The sequence below is a fragment of the Ornithorhynchus anatinus genome, chromosome 2 (genome assembly GCF_004115215.2).
Source record: "Ornithorhynchus anatinus isolate Pmale09 chromosome 2, mOrnAna1.pri.v4, whole genome shotgun sequence".
Taxonomy (NCBI): Eukaryota; Metazoa; Chordata; class Mammalia; order Monotremata; family Ornithorhynchidae; genus Ornithorhynchus; species Ornithorhynchus anatinus.
The window spans coordinates 10,100,637-10,119,728 of NC_041729.1; the positions used below are offsets into that span (position 1 = coordinate 10,100,637).

The 19,092-nt window shown below is 41.5% G+C and overlaps 1 protein-coding gene and 1 non-coding gene across 7 annotated transcripts in view; one reads left to right on the top strand and one right to left on the bottom strand.

The window, feature by feature from the left end:
- Nucleotides 1-19,092, bottom strand: part of LOC100093223 (splicing factor SWAP) — a 95,794-nt gene that overhangs the window by 39,567 nt on the left and 37,135 nt on the right. For all 6 annotated transcript variants that reach the window (XM_029048612.2, XM_029048611.2, XM_029048614.2 and 3 more), the window contains 3 exons: nucleotides 16,119-16,290; nucleotides 11,410-11,640; nucleotides 3,411-3,601 (listed from right to left, as the gene is read on the bottom strand). In XM_029048612.2, the coding sequence (XP_028904445.1) occupies nucleotides 3,411-3,601; nucleotides 11,410-11,640; nucleotides 16,119-16,290 (594 nt within the window). The remainder of the gene's footprint in view (nucleotides 1-3,410; nucleotides 3,602-11,409; nucleotides 11,641-16,118; nucleotides 16,291-19,092) is intronic.
- LOC114809638 lies at nucleotides 9,545-9,682 on the top strand. Its single transcript, XR_003757414.1, has one exon. It is a non-coding gene; the product is annotated as a small nucleolar RNA SNORA7 (small nucleolar RNA).

Below are 19,092 nucleotides of genomic sequence, written 5' to 3' on the forward strand. Positions count from 1 at the left end.
AATACCACTATCATCCTTCTTATTGTTAAGGTAGTATCTGATGGGCAGACGTGGTGGAAAGAGAAAAAGGGAAGTCAGGAAGTCAGGGGGAAGAAGAGCAGAGGAGAAAAATCCCGTCCCCTGACCAAACAGGATCCTCAGTTCTTCTTCCTAAACCTCTTGAGAACAGAGAATTGGTCAAAATTGCTTTAACATACTTTGGGAACACAGCAACTCTTCTGGATTTCTCATTCTGCCTTAAACTTTTAAGGTCTTTTTTTTTAAGGCGGTTTTAATTTTGAATAACCATGTAACGTCACCTATTTTGGCATCAGAATATTTCTCAGAGGACAGGTACTCTATAAAAGAGGAAAACTAATTGCTGTATTTTCTTGTTATGGCCTGATGAAAAATGATCACCCATGAAAATTTGCTAGCCCTCTAAATGGGATTCACGAGCAGCAGTCCAACCACCGAGGTTTGTCTGGAAGCAGGAGGGGAGGGTGGCTTTTTCTCAGGGTCCTCTTTCCCAATGGTCTTCCAATTTTTTTCCACTGGCATGCTGGAGTTGGATGCCATCACAGAACTCTTGCTATCTAGGCAGCACACGGACCAATGATGCAATGCTAAGCAAAGAGGTAGAAAATGGAACTGGGATCTATCAGTGGCATTTATTATTACTAAAATATTAATAACAGTAATCATATTTAATATTAACAATAATGATAAGTACCACTGATTGATCTCAATTATTATTAATAATAATTGTAGTATCTGTTAAGTGTTTAAGGTCCCATCCCAGTTGGGGCTTACAGTCTCAATCCCCATTTTACAGATGAGGTAACTGAGGCCCAGAGAAGTGAAGTGAGTTGCCCAAGGTCACACAGCAGACAAGTAGAGGAGTCAGGATTAGAACCCATGATCTAATTAGACTCCCAGACCTGTGCTATATCCGCTACGCCACTGTTTCTTGAGCGCGGTGTGCAGGGCACTGTACTAAGCGCTTGGGGGAGGACAGTACAACAGAAAAAGCAGATGAGTTCCCTGACCACAATGAAAATGATCAGAACACCACTGGGAGTCCGTCAAAGGGTGGAGGAAGCATGGCAGCAGATCTCAAAGCAAAGTGAAGGCTGAACTGCTGCATTAACATCTCATTACCTCGATGACAGACTCTTAGCCTTTTGTGGGTAGGTAGCACGAATCCTGCTGCTGTTTTACTTTCCTGTGCATTCACTACAGCGCTTTCCACTCAGCAAGTACTCAATAATTACCACTGATTGAAGCCTATACCTTACACAAACAGTACAGAAAGTTCCTAAAGCAGTTCAAGCAACATCACAATCACAAACAACAAAATCCTGAAGTCAATCTCTTGGCATTCAAGTAATGCATGTGTCAACACAGCCTCAGTGGGTGGGGGAAAGGGAGAGATAGAAGGGAGAATGGATGACAGAAAGGCATTCCAACAGCTCCCATAGTGAACCGGTAAGGGTAAAATGGAAACAAGGGGAAAAAGAAAAAGCCATTTAAGGATGTAGTGAAATGAAGCCTCAGGCAGTAATGCATCATAGATGACACATGGGAGACAAATGCGGAACACAGACCGGCAGAGCACATTGCAGTCAGGAAAGGAGTGTCTTTTTTATTTGGATACAGGCATCGAGATAATTTCGAAACAAGGAATTAAAAGTGAAAACGGCGTTAGGCGCTCCAACTCACGGATGGGTCAATATAAGATGGTCAGTTTTTGGATGTGTAGTACCGGGTCTGAGTCCACACCCAGGTAGCGATAACTTCATCGGCCTGGCAATCCATTTTGAGAATGAAAGACAAGCACACACCCCCAGAAACCTGAAGACGATGCTTCCGTGAACCCAAGGGACGGTGAGTCATGTACTCCTCTCTACTGACTTTCTTTAAACATACCAAAGACCCTGTGAACTTCTGCACTCAACATAGAAGCTAGGTATTTTTGAATACAATTTAGATGGAACACAGTAAACACTGAAAGAAGTTTTTATAAAAGAAGGGACCTAAGTGTTTCTAGAGCAAAGCAAGAGTAACAAGGAAATCACAGTATCAACTGAGCATTTAAAGAGTTTTTTTCTTTAATTTTAAGTTGTTTTGCACTCCTAGGACTGAGGGTTTGGCACTTTTATTCCATTCCAATGCAAAACTTTAACAATTTTAAGTGAAAAATTCCTCATTGAAAGCCACTTCCAATTTAACACTGACTCAGATTGTAATTATTGAAGGAAATTAGGCAAAAGTAAGCAATGCAAAGGAAAATGTATCAAAATTTAGCCTTGTCTTAAAAGTGCTAATCCAATCATTACCTACTTTGTTCTTAGCATGACTACATAAAAACGATCATAAGTCAATCCACTGATGGTTCAAGGCTGAAAACAACAACACTGAACTGAGGCCAAAATTGGAGGATTTATGTAGAACTGATTTTTTAAAAGAAAATCAATGAAAGAATCTCTGGTTAACTAAGTGTTTTCTTCACCGCTATCTCTTGAGGTGAAATGAATGTTCTCTCTAACCTTCAAAATACTTAGCCACAAAGGTGTGGGCAACAGTATTTTCCCTGTATTACAACCAGAAATCGTGAGACTCAGATCATAATGCTTAGAAAATACCACACAAACTACCAAGGCTTACATTAAATCTACTTGAAACGTGTTTTTAATTTTTATTCAAAGGCAACTGCAAGTGATTCTGCAAACTGAAGCCTGGGGTTATTAAATAACTACAGGTTACTGCGGAGTAAATGCTATCTTTCCATGGCTACCTAATTCTGCTTTACAAAGCCACACTAACATTGTTGACAGGAAACATTAAAAAACACTCAAGTCAGTTTTCCAAGGTAAGAGATCATGTTCTGTAACAAATCTGCAACATTAAAAAGAGTCAAGTATGGGTTTTTTTAAATGGTATTTGTTAAGTGCTATGTGCCAGGCACTGTTCTAAGCACTGGGGTACATACAAGGTAATCAGGTTGGACACACATGGGGCTCACAGTCTTAATCCCCATTTTACAGATGAGGTACCTGAGGCAGAGAGAACTGAAGTGATTTGCTCAAGTTCACTCAGTAGACAAGTGGTACAGCTGGGATTAGAACCCAGGTCCTTCTGACTTCCAGGCTCACGCTCTCTCACTAGGACCCACGGTTTCGGACCCACGGCTTCTCGGGTGTGATTAACATCTGTGCTGAGTGGCAAGGCGGAGGTAGACTCCTGAAAATTTCGGAAAGCTGAAAGATTCTTGAATTAATCTGCAGGGATTTTTTAGCTATATATGATTGGAAGAGTCGTAGAAATAGGGACATAAGAGACAACTTGACTACCTTGTATCTACCCCAGTGCTTAGAACAGTGCTTAGCACATAGTAAGCACTTAATTCATTATTATTATTATTAACTTACCTCTACACTAAATGGATTTTCCTCAATTTTCCCCATTTCTGCTTCTGCCAAGGGATTTTTTAAAGTCTGTAAAAATAGGGCAGCTTTCCTTTTGCGCTCGGCCTGCAGTTGTTTCTCCTTTGACTCCTTGGAGGCCTGGGCAAGTTTTTCCCTGGCGGCAGCAGCAAGTCTGTCTTCTAGCTTTTGCTTAGCTTTAAAAATAAATGAAAAACAAATTTCAATCACTCAATCGTATTTATTGAGTGCTGTGTGCAGAGCATTGTACTAAGCGCTTGGAAAGTACAATTCAGCAACAAATAGAGACAATCCCTGCCCACAACGGGCTCACAGTCTAGAAGGGGGGAGACAGGCATTAAAAGCATCAATATAAATAGAATTATAGATATATACACGTAATATAAATAGAATTATAAATATGCACATATATACACAAGTGCAATCTGACGGGGAGGGTTAAACTACTATGTCAGAATGCAGCTGTTAGCTTAGATTTTCAATGGTGAAGATGCCAGGCAGATAAACAAAATTTCAGCTACTTCATAGACTCTTAAGGATTCCCAATTAAATTTTATTAGAAAATTTTACTTAAACTTATTTAACAAAATGATAATGACAATTTACTTCTTCACAGTTCCCAGGAGTAAGGTTCAGTTTCAAAATAATTATTCCAAGAATTTTAAAAAGGGCTTGTTTTAAAGTGTTAGGCCTACATTTTTTGATATTTCATGTTCCAAATCTGGGCACCTAAATGCACACAATAGAGAACACCTGTGTGTAGTACCACAACCAAAAAATCGCCAATAAAACAAAGAACCAAGTTCAGAAGAACCAAGTTCAGTTTAATCAATAATTACACTACATAAAGCCAAAGGCTTTCGTGTTAACACAAAGTTTTGATCAAACTATTTCCTTTTGAGAATTTCTTTGGTACCAAGACTGACAAAACTATTCAAAGTAATCAATAAATTTTGACTTAAAACTTTCCTAAGCCAATATTCTAAAACCGATACCATAATTTACTTTGCTCCTGGCTCCTTTAATTGCATTGAACCCACTTTCTATCCCATATTTTTATATTTACACCAATCAATGCTAACAAATCAACTTTTTATTTTGCTTTTCAAAACCATAAAAGTTAAGAGTGCTTCAATAAAGTTAATTTGGAATAGGGTCTAACTAGATTTATATCCTTTCTTTTCTTAAAAAATAGAATTAGAAAACACTAGAGTGCAAAATGTCTCCATTTTCTGTCCAAAATTCATAATCATGAAAATCCTTAAGGTATTTTCTACCAGTTCCTAAGGGAATGGAGTCGACTTGTACCTTTTGATTTCTCCCCGTTCATAGAGCACCGACAGTGACACACTTGATAGGTTGAGTTACCTGATCTAAATAATTTTGTAAACAGAAGGAGTTCACCCAAAGACAGAAAGAGAGTATTCACACCATGGTAGGGTAAAGCAGGTTTGATCTCCTGCTCTTAGGGAACAGAAATCAGGATTAGGCCTGCCCTGGTCTGCGGGCTGTAACCGAATGAAAGTGAACTTGGGGCAAATCAATCAGTAAATCAATCGATGGCTTTTGTGAAGCAATTGGTGTGTGAAGAGCACTGTACTAAGCACTTGGGAGAACATAATACATACGAGTTGGTAGCTGAGATCCCTGCCTGACGGGAAGTGGGCTGCTCACGGTCTCCAAGCACGTCATCTCTAAGTGTCCGCCCCAGACTAAGTCCTCATTTCCTCGTCTCCCACTCCGTTCTGTGTAGCCCTCGTACTTGGATTTGCACCCCTTATTCACCCCTCCCTCAGCCCCACAGCATTCATGTACTCAGCCATAATTGATTCATTTATATTAGCGCACACACCTCCCCGTCTAGTCCGGAAGTTCGCTATGGGCACGGAATGTTTCTATAAACTCTGTCATTCTGTCCTTTCCCAGTGCTTAGTACGGTGCTCGGTGTATAATAAGCGCTCAGTAAAACCATTGATTAATTGGCTGGAAACTGGTGTTAGACCGAGCTGCTGGGAAATGCTTCCAAGTCCCAAGTCCCTGAGACAGTGTTCCAGGGGTTTCTGTATGTTGATGCTTTGGAAGCCCAAGCACGATAGTCTGCAAATAGTTCTGAACTGCTTTGGTAGAATCCACGTAATACCTAAGTTTGAAAGCTGAGATGGAACGCCACTCCGCACCGGGAAACGGACAAGCAGCCTAACGTTTATATCAGCAATAAGGAACAGAGAGCTGCCATTAAATTCTGTCCTCTAGACAGCCCTCGGCCCAATAAGCCCTTCCTCTGGGTCGACGATTCACCTGGGCCAGGTACCCCTCAGGCCCCTGACCTGCACTCCATCCTCAAAAGACTCTCTATGTTCTTCCCCTGTGGACAAGTGCCTTGTGGGCAGGGATCCTGTCCAGGGACTTTATTGCATGTGCTTTCCCAAGAGCTTAGTATAGTAGGTGCTCGATCGCTACCGTCGAATGATGACTGATGTCCTAATTGTCAGTGAGGAAGAAAACTGAATGAGAAAGGACAACGTGTCCTTTGGAGGGGTGCTACTTTGACATCAAAAGCCAACTCAAAATGGAGGTCTCCTGAACGGCAGGGTCGCCTGCTGTTCTCACATAGCTTCTTGAACAGTCTGAACGGTGTCACCTCCAAACCATGTTCAGTACCAAACGGAGGGACAGGACCATCAATAACAAGGTCTGGGAGAATGGCCAATCTATTAGCTTTAGAGCTCAATACAACTTTGCTGGGAAAGGCATGTGCTAAGAATAGACAGTAGCAGAATGCCAAAGCAGGCACGCTCGGCGTGAGCTGAAGTGGTGAGGCCTGAAGATATGGTTTTAAAACTACAGAAGACCATGATGTGGCAGGTCTGTGACTCCAGGGGCAACTATAGCGAAAGGGAGCGGAACACTTCGGAATAGGATGGCTCTTCTTGAAAACCATTTTTGGGCAGATGGTGAATCCCTGTGGCAGAACTGAAAGTAAGAGTCAGGCTCTGTAGGTAATTAGAGAAGCAGCGTGGCTCGGTGGAAAGAGCCCGGGCTTGGGAGTCAGAGGTCATAGGTTCTAATCCTGGCTCCGCCGCTTGCCAGCTGTATGACTTTGGGCAAGTCACTTAACTTCTCGGTGCCTCAGTTACCTCATCTGTAAAATGGGGATTAAAACTGTGAGCCCCACATGGGACAACCTGATCACCTTGTATCCCCCAGCACTTAGAACAGTGCTTTGCACATAGTAAGCACTTAACGAATACCACCATTTATTTTTATTTTAAGAACCAAGGACAAATTTAACCCCTGCAGTGGGGAAAGAGCCAAAGAGTACACTGGATCTTTTCATTTACACCCACACAATGAAAAGCATTTTTCTAGAAAAAGCATTCATTGATTGATTTCAAATCTAAATGGCAGCTAAACATAATATCTGTGGAATCCGTTAAGCGCTTATTATTTGCCCGTCACTGTATTAAGCGTTAGGTTAGATAAAAGCGAATCAGGTTGGACACAGTCCATGTCCCACATGGGGCTCACAGTCTTAACCCCCATTTTACAGATGATGGAACTGAGGCCCAGAGAAATAACGTGACTTGCCCAATGTTACACAGCAGACAAGTGGTGGAGTCAGGATTAGAACCCAGGTCCTTCTGACTCTAAGGTCTATGCTCTATTCACTAAGTCATGCTGGCCTTTTTTTTTAAAAAATGGTATTTATTAAGCCCTATGTGCCAGGCACTGTACTAAGTGCTGGAGTAGATACAAGCTAATCAGGTTGGACAATCCCTGTCTCGCATAATAATAATAATACTTATGGGATTTGTTAAGCCCTTACTCTGCGCCTGGGGTAGACATACGGTAACAGGTTGGACACAGTTTCACGTCTGTCTCATAGTCTTAATCTCCATTTTACAGACCTCATAGAGGCGCAAAGAAGTTAAGTGACTTGCCCAAGGTCACGCAGCAGACAAATGGGGGAGCCAGAATGAGAATCCAGGCCTGTGCTCTGTCCACTAGGGCACGCTGCTTTTCCTTTAGTGTCTTTGGCCCGCAACGTTCTGGGGACACAGGGGACTGTCCTCATTGGTTCAGGGGATGTGGGTTTCCCCCAGGGTAGGTATCAATCTGCTGTTCTATAAACAGCCTGCCACCCAACCCCTAAAGTCTGACCCACACCATATCACGCATGCACATGCATCCGTGTGTGCTGAAGCAGCCATAAATACGGGGATGCTTGCTATATTGTTAGTGGTAAAGGGTTTCCGACTGAAGAACCACCAAGTGAATAATAATAATAATGGTGGTATTTGTTAAGTGCTTACTATGTGCAAAGCACTGTTCTAAGGTGCTGCGGGGATACAAGGTGATCAGGTTGTCCCACACGGGGCTCACAGTTTTAATCCCCATTTTACAGATGAGGGAACTGGGGCCCAGAGAAGTGAAGTGACTTGCCCAAAGTCACACAGCTGGTAAGCGGCGGAGCCGGGATAAGAACCCACGACCTCTGACTCCCAAGCCCGGGCTCTTTCCACTGAGCCACGCTGCTTCAGGGAACCCTGCGCAGAACAGGTTTCACAGGAATCCTGAACGTTTCTGGATAATGTACATGGGGAAAGCTGCAATGCTACTGAGGTGGCTATTCTGGCAACTGACAGTTGGCGTACGGTGCCACTCCTGGTTAGCACCACAGATTCGCAGTCACCTGGAAAGTAACTGGGTTTGGAACATCAAATTGCCCTTGGCAAGGTGCTGCCCCTCTGTGTGGGGCAACATGGGCTAGTTGTACTCCATTCTGCAAGAAGGATGGACATGTGAGTGGCACTCCACAAACCAAGAGACTCCTTGGAACGGGGTTCTTCACCTTGAAGTCTCAGGACTGACACAGAAGTAGTAGGGTCCAGTGGAAAGAGCACAAGATCTCGAATCAGGAGACCTGGGTTCTAATTATGGGCCTGCTACATTCCTGCCGGGTGATATTGGGAAAGTTCCTTAATTTCTCTGTGTCTCAATTTCCTCCTCTGCAAAATAGGGATCAGATATCTGTTCCCTCCCACCTCCCCATCCCAAGACTGTGAGCCTCATGTGGGACAGGGACTGTGACTAATCTGACTGTATTGTACTGAGCCCAGCATTTAGTACATTCCTAGGCACCCAGAAAGCACTTAACTAATACAATTATTATTATTGTTGCCTGTCACTCTTATGGGAGCCTCCATCACCATCACTGAAAACAGCTGAGTAAATGAAGGTTAAATTTCATCCAGTGGAAAGCACAAAAAGAAGAGAGCCTCGCTCATTTGAATACTCACAGATGTTACGGAATGCTGCTAGGACACATCTGTTGTAATTCATTAATTCATTATCCTACTTTAAATTGCATTTGGCAATACTAATCTTATCTAACATTTAATATTCAGATCCAGGCTACAGGGATCAGGCACCACATGGAACCCAATAAACTATTATCAGAGAAACAGCGTGGCTCAGTGGAAAGAGCCCGGGCTTGGGAGTCAGAGGTCATGGGTTCGAATCCAAGATCTGCCACTTGTCTGCTGTGTGACCCTTAGGCAAGTCACTTCATGTCTCTGTGCCTCAGTTCCCTCATCTGTAAAACGGGGATGAAGACTGGGAGCCCTACGTGGGACCACCTGATGGCCTTGTATCTAATCCAGCGCTTAGAACAGTGCTTTGCACATAGTAAGCACTTAACAAATACCATCATTATTATTAGCCAGTGGTTGCAGGCTCAGTGCTTCTGTTTGTCCATGCACCTAGATTTGCATCTTTTTTCACCCCTCCCTCAGTCCCACAGCACACACTTATAAGTACAAACTGTGAACTTATGTACATACCTGCAATTTATTTATATTGATTTCTGTCTCCCTCTATGGACTGTAAGCTCACTGTGGGCAGAGGACATGTCTAACAACTCTGTTGTACTGTACTCTTCTGAGTGCTTAGTACAGTGCTCTGCACACAGTACAAATAATAATCAAAATGGTACTTTTTAAGCGCTTACTATGTGTCAAACACCATTCTAAGAGCTGGGTAGAAATAGACAAATCCCACTATTCCCCTGTCCCACATGGGGCTCACAGTCTAGTTAGGAGGGAGTAGAATTCAATCGCCCTCTCTCGGGATCATGCCTGGAGAGTTTCCAATACTCTACCAGTCTCAGCTACAGGAGGGAGAGTCAAGCAGAGGCATATCCATTTCATTCCTAGCCTGGGCAGTGGCTAGTGAGTGGAAGGCCATCTGCTACAAGTCAAAACTCACCTGCGCTGGGCAGCAGAGGCCCAGGAGAGAGTTGAGGGCGGAGACTCAAGTTTACTGCACGGAAGCAGGCAATGGTAAACCGCTTCCAAATTTCTAGCAAGGAAACTCTAGGAATCCACTATCAGAACGACTGCAGATGGAGGTGGGGCATCCTGGAGATGTGTCCATGGAGTCGTTATGGATGGGAGACGACTTGACGGCATACAACAACCAGGATTTAATCCCCATTTTACAGATGAGGAAACTGAGGTGCAGAGAAGTTACATGATTTGCCCAAAGTCACACAACGGACAGTGGCAGGGCTGGGATTAGAACCCAAGTCCCTCATCTTTCCACTGGGCAACACTACTTCCCTACGCAAGCGCATAATAATAGTAATCATTATGGTTTTTGTTGCGCGCTTACTATGAGTCAAGCAATGTTCTAAGCTCTGGGGTAGATAAAAAGTAATCAGGTTGTCCTACGTCAGGCTCATGGCCTTAATCCTCATTTTACAGATGAGGGAACTGAGGCACAGAGAAGTTAAGTGAGTTGCCCAAGGTCATACAGCAGACAAGTGGCAGAGCCAGGATTAGAACCCACATCCTCTGATTCCCAAGCCTGTGATCTTTCCGCTACGCCACGCTGCTTCTCAAGTGCTGGGTGCCTCCTTGCTAAGCCTCCCGGCCGAATGCAGGGATTTTAGGATCTAGGCAGCAATGGCACCCATCGGGGCTGGCGGCTGACGCCCTTCTTGTGGGCTCTGTGGAAGCACCCCACTTCAGCTGCTCCAAAGGAGTCCAGTACCCCTGGATTGGTACAATTGGGTTTACAATCCCTGCTCTAAATAACCCTCTATTGTGCCAGAGACAACTGTATTCAGAAAAGCTAATTAAAATAATTCAGAATCATTATAGACTCCAAATCGAATTTCAGAAAAGAGGAAAAACCGGTGAGCAGTTTGTCCCAAATCAATCAATTTCAACAGTCCCCCTCCAAACTGAAAAAAAAAAAAAGCACATACTGCAGCATGAAGGGGCTCAAAATCACACACCACCAGCTTTTCCACTAATAGTTAACTTCTCGAAATACATGATTAACCCCATTCTGAAATGGCCCAGAGCAGTCTCTGAATGATTATTTCATCTACAGATCACCCACACTACAAATATACAAAGGAACAAAAAAGATCCACCAAACAATGCTACTGGGCAATGCATTACAATAACTAGGCAGCAACAAATTACTGAGTTTGGAAGCACTCTACAGATCTGGAATTCAGCTCAAGGCACTCGGTTGTTCGATGTGAACACATCGAAACAGAACAGCATGCCCAATTTTGGTACATTTAACACAACCTTAGGAATAAAGCCTGAAAATTGTACCCCAGGGTAGCAATCAAAACAAAGAATGCCACATACTTTTACGCCAAATGCCAGAGCATTCTCCTTTTGCACTTATGATGCTAACCTGACTTCTTTCAAAACAAATCCGTTGAAGGCATTCTACGGCTGCTCTGCTCAAGTGTGGAATTGTGGGGGGAAGCATGATTTAGAAACTCCTTTGAAATTAAAAAAAACAAAACCACCCTCCCCTCCCCCATCCACAACCTCCAGAAGAATGACAGTTCTGCTTTCTGAGAATTTGTTTCCTGATGGTGTTACTACTTTTAGCTCATTCGACATTTTGCACTTCTAGCGTTCCTATCTTTCGAGAAGCACGCAACTGAATAATGTACCTTGCTTTGCTTCCAGTTCCTCCTGTGTTAGTTGAGGCTTCTTTTCTTCAACTACCAAGGAGGGTGGGGCAACCGTTGGGTTTGTGGTGGAAGTAACTGTAGAACTTTCTTGGCCTTCCTTGCCCTCTTCCTCCTCATCGCTGTCGTCATCTAACTTAACGCGATTTTTTTCTAAGGGAAGTAGATCATTTTCTTTGGCTTTGATCGCAAAACATATCGGAGCAAATGAAGCTGTGGAGAAAAGGGGATACCTGTAACAGTGTATCTAGACTCTTGATGCGCAAATCACCTACCACAGTAAATTATGCCTCTGAAAATGATGACATTCAAATGCGATTTTTTTCTCCCCTCAATTTAAATGCAATTGATGTCACCCCTACTATTTATGGAAAGTGCGAAAAGCATTACTTAACATGAAACTAATCTACGAAATAGCGTTTCTCTCCCAGTTATGCCCCCCCACCCCAATGACTGTAAATACAATATTTTTTCCAAATTCTTAAACACAGTACTATTTTTCACGATTCACCTAGATTCCTCCCCACCCCAGAAATTCACTTATTTTCTTTCAATAAATAGAAATATCAATATAATTATGTTCTATTAACATTATATAACAGATACACAGTCATATTTGTTAAGGACGTATTTTAAAGCATTCCCCATTTTATTTGTAAAGGGTGTTCCAAAGGATGATGACTAAAGGGAAAGTCATTTCAAATTCAGTGCAAGTAGAGCTAATTTTGAAATACTTGTAGCAGCTACAACTTGAAGCCCTGTGTTCTGCATTACAATACTGCACTTTCAGAAGATGTATTCCCCCAATGGCCTGGAGCTGCACGCAGCTTTAATGCTCACATTTTACAGTCACTCAAGTAAGAATTAAATGCTAAACTGAAGTTCACATGGCTCACCCACATGTTAAGATAAAATCTCCAACCTGACACGATGCATTTTTGCTTTCCAAACATTCTTTCCAGATCAATGTTACAAAATCAGTTATTTTAGGGATAGGGGAAAGCAATCTGTCGTGTTCGGCCAATTGAGATAACTAAGATCAGCCTTTCTTGAATGCAGTATCAATTTCCCTTTAATAAACTGTGGTCAAATTAAAGAAAAAAATACATGTGGAGGAAAAAGAAGAGTTTCTACCATAACTATTTGTGGTGGAGAAATGAAAATGACTCGGTAAAGAGAATAATTCAAATAATATTTTATCATCATCAATTGTGCTTATTGAGCACCTACTGTGTGTGAAGCACTGACCAAGTGCTTGGGAGAGTATATAAAGGAGTTAGCAGATATGATCTCTTCCTTCAAGGATCTTACAACCTGGCCGGGGAGCTGGACATTGAAATAAATTATACATGGGGGAATAAAAAGGGATTACACCTATGAATTAGTGGTTAAGCAAGTAAGGCATAAAGTTATGTAGATAAATGGTCAAAGGTAGTTGTAAGCACACAACGCTGGAGTGGTATCTGGCAGAGAAGGGAGAGATCAGAGGCCGCGAGACCAGTGAGGAACCTGATGCAGTAGCCAAGGTGGGACTTGTGCCTGGACCTGTGAGGAGGCTATCTGGATGGTAATAATAATGATAATGGTATTTATTAAGCGCTTACTATGTGCAGAGCCCTGTTCTAAGCGCTGGGGGAGATACAGGATCATCAGGTTGTCCCATGTGGGGCTCACAGTCCCTCCCCATTTTACAGATGAGGGAACTGAGGCACAGAGAAGTCAAGTGATTTGCCCACAGTCACACAGCTGCCAAGTGGCAGAGCTGGGATTCGAACCCATGAACTCTGACTCCCAAGCCCAGGCTCTTTCCACTGAGCTACGCTGGTAAGGAAGGGACAGATCTTAGAAACGGTGTGGAAGAAAAAGCAACAGGACTTATTGACAAACTGAATAAGGAGTCGAGAGTTCAGGATAATGCCATGGTAGTGGGCTTCAGAGATGGAGGGGGGTGTTCTTGGCAATTGTAAATTGTAATGGGAAAGTTCGGTGAAGAAGATTTGAAAGGGAAGATGAACCTACTCAAAAAAAAAAAATTGATCATTTAATCGTAAGGAGAATTTGATATTAGAATCCTCTTCCCCAAGGAAAGGGAAGTGTCCCTTTTATAATCTCCATACATTGCTTAGATCAAAGGAGCTGCTTAATAAGTGATGAATAAAAACCAGTATTTTAAAATCACTTTCACGATAAGTTCTGAGGAGAAATCAGACGAGCTTAAACATTAAGAGATGTGCACTATACTGAAGTGACCAATCCACTTAAAAACCTACAATATTTGGGGGAGCATTATAAAAAGAGAAGAGCATGCTTTGTTTCTTAACGTTTAAAATGGTACTTATGGCCAGAGTCCTAAATATTCTACCTGTCTTGGGTAACTTCATGTGCAAGCAGTTAGGACAGTGTCCTCCACACGATAAGTGCTCAATAAATACCAGTGAGTGACAAATTTACCTCAACAAGTACTTTTCATTTTGATGTAACTTCTTCACATCAAAATACTTCTGCTTTTCTAGACAGTCCATCACTATTTAATCAAAATTATTCTCTTAGTTCCTCATAATTACGAGTGTTATGTGGTCCTGGCTATGTACGAAAGTATCACGATTAAGGAAAAAAAATTCTAACTTCCTCACCAGATCAATGTCTCTAGCTCATGGAATGCTCGCATTTTCCCTTAAAGCTATATGAAAATTAATTACTTATAAGTTATTAACTATTTGGCAGAACAAAAGCGTTCACACTTTTCCCACAGGCAATAATTAATTGTTCCTTAGACAAATGGCTTTTCTACTGAACAACAACAACATAGAAGGACATTCACAAGAGGGCATAGCAGCCAAAGCAGGCTCAATTATACCAAGAAAGAGAGGCAGCCTGGCCTAGCGGACAGAGCACAGGTCTGGGAGTCAGAAAGATCTGGGTTCTAATTCCGGCTCCACTACTTGCTGCCGTGTGACCTGGGGCAATTCAAAGTAAGAGTTTAAAAAGTACCATTATAAGAAAAATAATAGTTAAGAAGGTCACAATTAGCTTGCTTAGTATCCACTTCAAAGGAAACCCTTCAATTCCTTTTCAAAGCTGCAAAAAATTATAGAATCATATATTTAAAGAGAATCCCCTTCTTTGAATTGCTGTTGTTACAGCAACATGTGCTAAAGTAAGGAATAGACATGTTCAACTCCTTGGAATCTGCCAGAAGATATAGCATTCCTCTGAATGGCAGTTTTGGCCAACAAGGCTGTTCAAGCATTCTTCCTTAGTCCATTTGGAAGATAAGTGTTTCATTGCTATGTTTTTTTGCTCCTAATTTTACTTCTACATTAGAAGTCCAAATCAAAAAAAGACATTTAAATATTGCCCCATTTTTAAATAAATAAGCTGAAAACTCTTTTCTTGTTTGTACCCAAAAAAAATACACTTCACAAAGCAGCACTTAGAAATTTAAGTTCCTTAGAGAATTTTGATTTTGGGAGGATACGACTTTTCCGAATACCCCAAAAAGTTGCATGGTAAGTTCCTCTTTCCATCCAACTTCAAGCTGTTGTTGTCCTCCTTCCTGCCCAGATTTGTGGATTCTGTGTGAGTCAGGAACCGCCTAATCTGATTATTTTGTATCTATCTATCTCAGTGTTGAGCAGTGCTTGGTATACTATTATGCTCTATCTCCCCCAACATCTCAAAATTGGCATTAAGTCCATTAGAGATACACATAATTTCCTTTGAATCACCAAAATCACCCTTCTTTTTGGAAACTTCTTGGAGTTCAGTAAATTTTTCAATTCTAAAAACCAACAGCTGGACTAGGCAATGCCCACAGACAGCATCGACAAGCTTAATAAAGAAGAAGAAGGGAGAGAGAAAAGGGCAAATAAAAAGAAGAGAAGAAAAGAGGTACATTTGGGTGAGAACAGAGAAAGAATGACAGACTAAATACACCAAATGATCAAAACTGTTATCCAATGGATTACTCCTGCACTCTACACCTACTTCTAAAAAGAACCAACTGCATATTTGAATTATTGCCGTGAGTTATTTTAACTAGGCATACTTCCTCATTCAAATAAATATTGTATGATAAATTTTCCAGTTAACTAGCCAGAGGGCTCAATTTATAAGCTTGGTCACAAAAAGGTAAACACATAAATGCATGTTTTCCAGAAAGGATGAATGGAAGAAGGCAAATACATTCAGTAACAGGCTATACTTCTCATATCGTTGTTATGCTAACAAATCTCCCTGTTCTAGACAATTAAGTGGATGTTTATGACAAATATTTAGACAAATGTTGCACTGTAATATTACAAGGAGATGAGCTGGGTTGATCCAGTATCAAACCGTTGGATCTGAACTCTAACGAAGAGTTACACTGTATCTGGGTATACAGAGTGAGGTTGCTAAGAGATCCCAAATCAATATCTTGTGTTATTTTCCTGAAAGATTTACAATTAGAGTGCGGGTTGGGGAAAGCAGGACTGCAGCCCATAGTCCGTAATCTTGAAAGTGAAAACTGACAACCCCAATCCAGATTTAGAGTAGTTTTACAATTTCTTTGCTTTTCACCAACTTCTCTGCTACAAAACAGTACTATATTCCCTAACACATAAAGGAAAATGTATCACTCATTTTGATACGCTGTGAAAAACAGCTTGGTAGTCAAAACACTTCAGCTTCTCAGAAATGTGACTACATACCTTTTACCAATTTGCCATCGCTGACAACTTTACTAGCAGAGGCATCCTTCTTAACTGCTGTCGCTCCTTTCCCTCCCACATCATCTGACTCTTCAGAACCAGGCTCTTCCACGGCTTCACTTGAACTTTCAGGGGCAGGTTCTGCTGGAGTTTCTTCTGGTGCTGATACAGCCTATAAAAAGAGATGAAGTAGATCGCATCAGTACTTGAGGCGTGGAGACATTCTCCTGAAACCCTTACATATATACTCTTAACATCCACTTAATTGGATAAAAGCATTTCAGCAGTGCTGCCTAACAGCTGAAACAGTTTCAAATCCAGGTTGCCACTGGCAGGTGCACGGCTCGAGAGTGAAAGAAAGAGCAGTAGAAGAACTTCTCCTTCCACCCCATCTTCCAAGCTCCCCCTGGCACCAAGTGCACTGTTAATCAAAGGAATTTATTGAGCACTTACTATATGCAGAACACTATACTAAAAATTTGACAGTGTACAATAAAACAGACTTGGCAGACACATTTCTGTCCAAAACACTTGAGACTTTAACATGCTTTGGATATTGTGGTCTGACACCTCTTTCTTCGTGAGATTTGGACTCATTCATTCATCATGCATTCATTCATTCAATCAACTGAATTTATTGAGCACTTACTGTGTGCAGAGCACTGTACTAAGTGCTTGGGAAGTACAATTCAGCAACAAATAGAGACAATCCCTGCCCACAACAGGCTCACAGTCTAGAAGGGGTTAGTTTTAAAATTACACTGCAACACAATCCTTATATCCTTCCAATGGCTTTCTTTTAGCCTGGGCATTCAGAGTTAAGAAATGGAGTTCAGGCCGGCCATTTTAAAAGTGGTCTGGATTTACACTGTTCTCAAATCACTTCATTCTAAAACATGTGACTCCCCTCCCTGCTCCCCTCTTCCCCTACCCCGTGAATATTATGAAGGTGGAAAGCAGACAAAATTGAATATCTTTATGTGTTAAAACATTCACATCCAGTCACCCTTCCTTCTTCCCTTTCCTCATGAATACCATGTGCTTAAAGAAGAATGTGAAAACCAGATACACATGTCTAGCTTTCACAAAACCTATGCCTGGGCTAACATTTTAAGAAATTTATGCATGCTTGCAAACAAAAATTATACAGGGCATGCATGAGACGAGTGAAACATCTCAGGTTTTGCATCAGCTCTATAATCAATCATTGATATTTCCTGGATTACTATATAGTGCAGAAAACCCCACTAAGCACCTGGGACAATACAACGGAACTGTATCAGCACCAATGAGACATTTGTTTGGCAATCCTCCTCCACCTCAACCTGCTCCTATGTGACATAACCCAGTAAATCAGGAAAGGTCAGAAAGTGATTAATTTCAACAGTTACATAGAGTCCTGCCACTGAATAAATACGATTGAATGAATGAATAGCTGTGATCCTGAGCAAAGTTCTCTGGCATTGCTTCCACTCCACCTGATCAGGATATTATAGAAATGAAAATATATGTAAAAGGGACCTCTTTCAAACAAAGGTGCTACAAAATTAAAGGAAGCAAATAATACGAGTTTACCATAGTACATAAATATGGTGAAATTATATTTTCATAATTTTGCCCATTTTACTCCTCCTCGGCAAACTTCTGGATTATGTGATACAATTGTAGGTTCTATATCACATTTAACAGTTTAAAAGCCAATACAGGGAATATTTTTTGGTGTGTGGGAACAATGCCTAATCAATCTTTTAGCACACTAGCCTGTGGCTGAGTATGTGCAGAATCCTTAACAAAAGACTTCAATTAAAGGAGAAATGAAGAAACCCATTCTGCTACTTCGAATGAAGCCTACCTATCTCGGGAAACAATAATTAAAACTGTCAAGACACAGCTCAATAGTGCTTGAGCTGCAACTTCATTCACTGTTTTGATGTAATACGGCACAAATAAAATTGAAAACAACTGTTTACATATTTTAACAATAATGAAATGGAGGGCTTTTAATACAAAACTTGAGAATTGGGGGGGGGGGGGGTTACCTCATTTGTAACAGAATCATCCATCTAACTTTAAAATTCACGAAGTCTCAAGGAAACACGCAAGCCTTAGGTTACTAGCATTGCACATTACAGATTGATGGGGTGTATTCAAACCTAGAATACAAACTTAAAAAGCCTTGCCCTTTCCTTCATTCAGTCACACAGCTGCCCATTTGCCAGTAACAGAAGGTGGGCAGGTTTAAGTAGGAAATGAGGGGTAAAGATTTTTTTGCTTGAGATACAGCAGAAACTGAAAGGAGAGTGTTTTCACAACTGGAATTCTTCCCTAGCATCATTACTTCGCCTTACCCCTTACCAGGAAACAAAGATTCCAAAATAATCTAGTTCATAGTGCAGCCATTTGCATTCTGTCAACTTTTCAGTAATAATAATAATAATGGTATTTAAGTGCTTCCTATATGTTCTAAGCTGTTCTAAGCGCTGGTATAGATGTAAGGTAATTAGGTTGTGCCATGTGGGGATCACAGTCTTAATCCCCATTTTACAGACGAGGTAACTGTGCCACAGAGAAGTTAAGTGGATTGCTCAAGGTCACAGAGCAGGTGTAAGTGGCAGAGCCGGGATTAGGACCCACATCCTGACTTCCAAGCCCGTGATCTTTCCACTGAGCCACGCTGCTTCCCAGAACAGTAACAAAGCTGAATTCTTGGTGACAATCAAAGTAATGATCACAACCAAGAAAAGTGTACATCGACAGGGTGGCTGCATCAGTAGCCAAAAAACCCCCAGAAGTAGCATTGTAATTACTTTTTTCTCTTCTGACCCAAATCAGAGGTGGCAAAAGATAAATCTCTACTAGTTAAACTGGCTTCAATTATTTCACCTCAATCAGTGGCATTTACTGAGCGATTTTTGCACGCAGAGCACTTTATTAAGTGCTTGGGAGAGTACAATCCAACAGAGATGGTAGATAT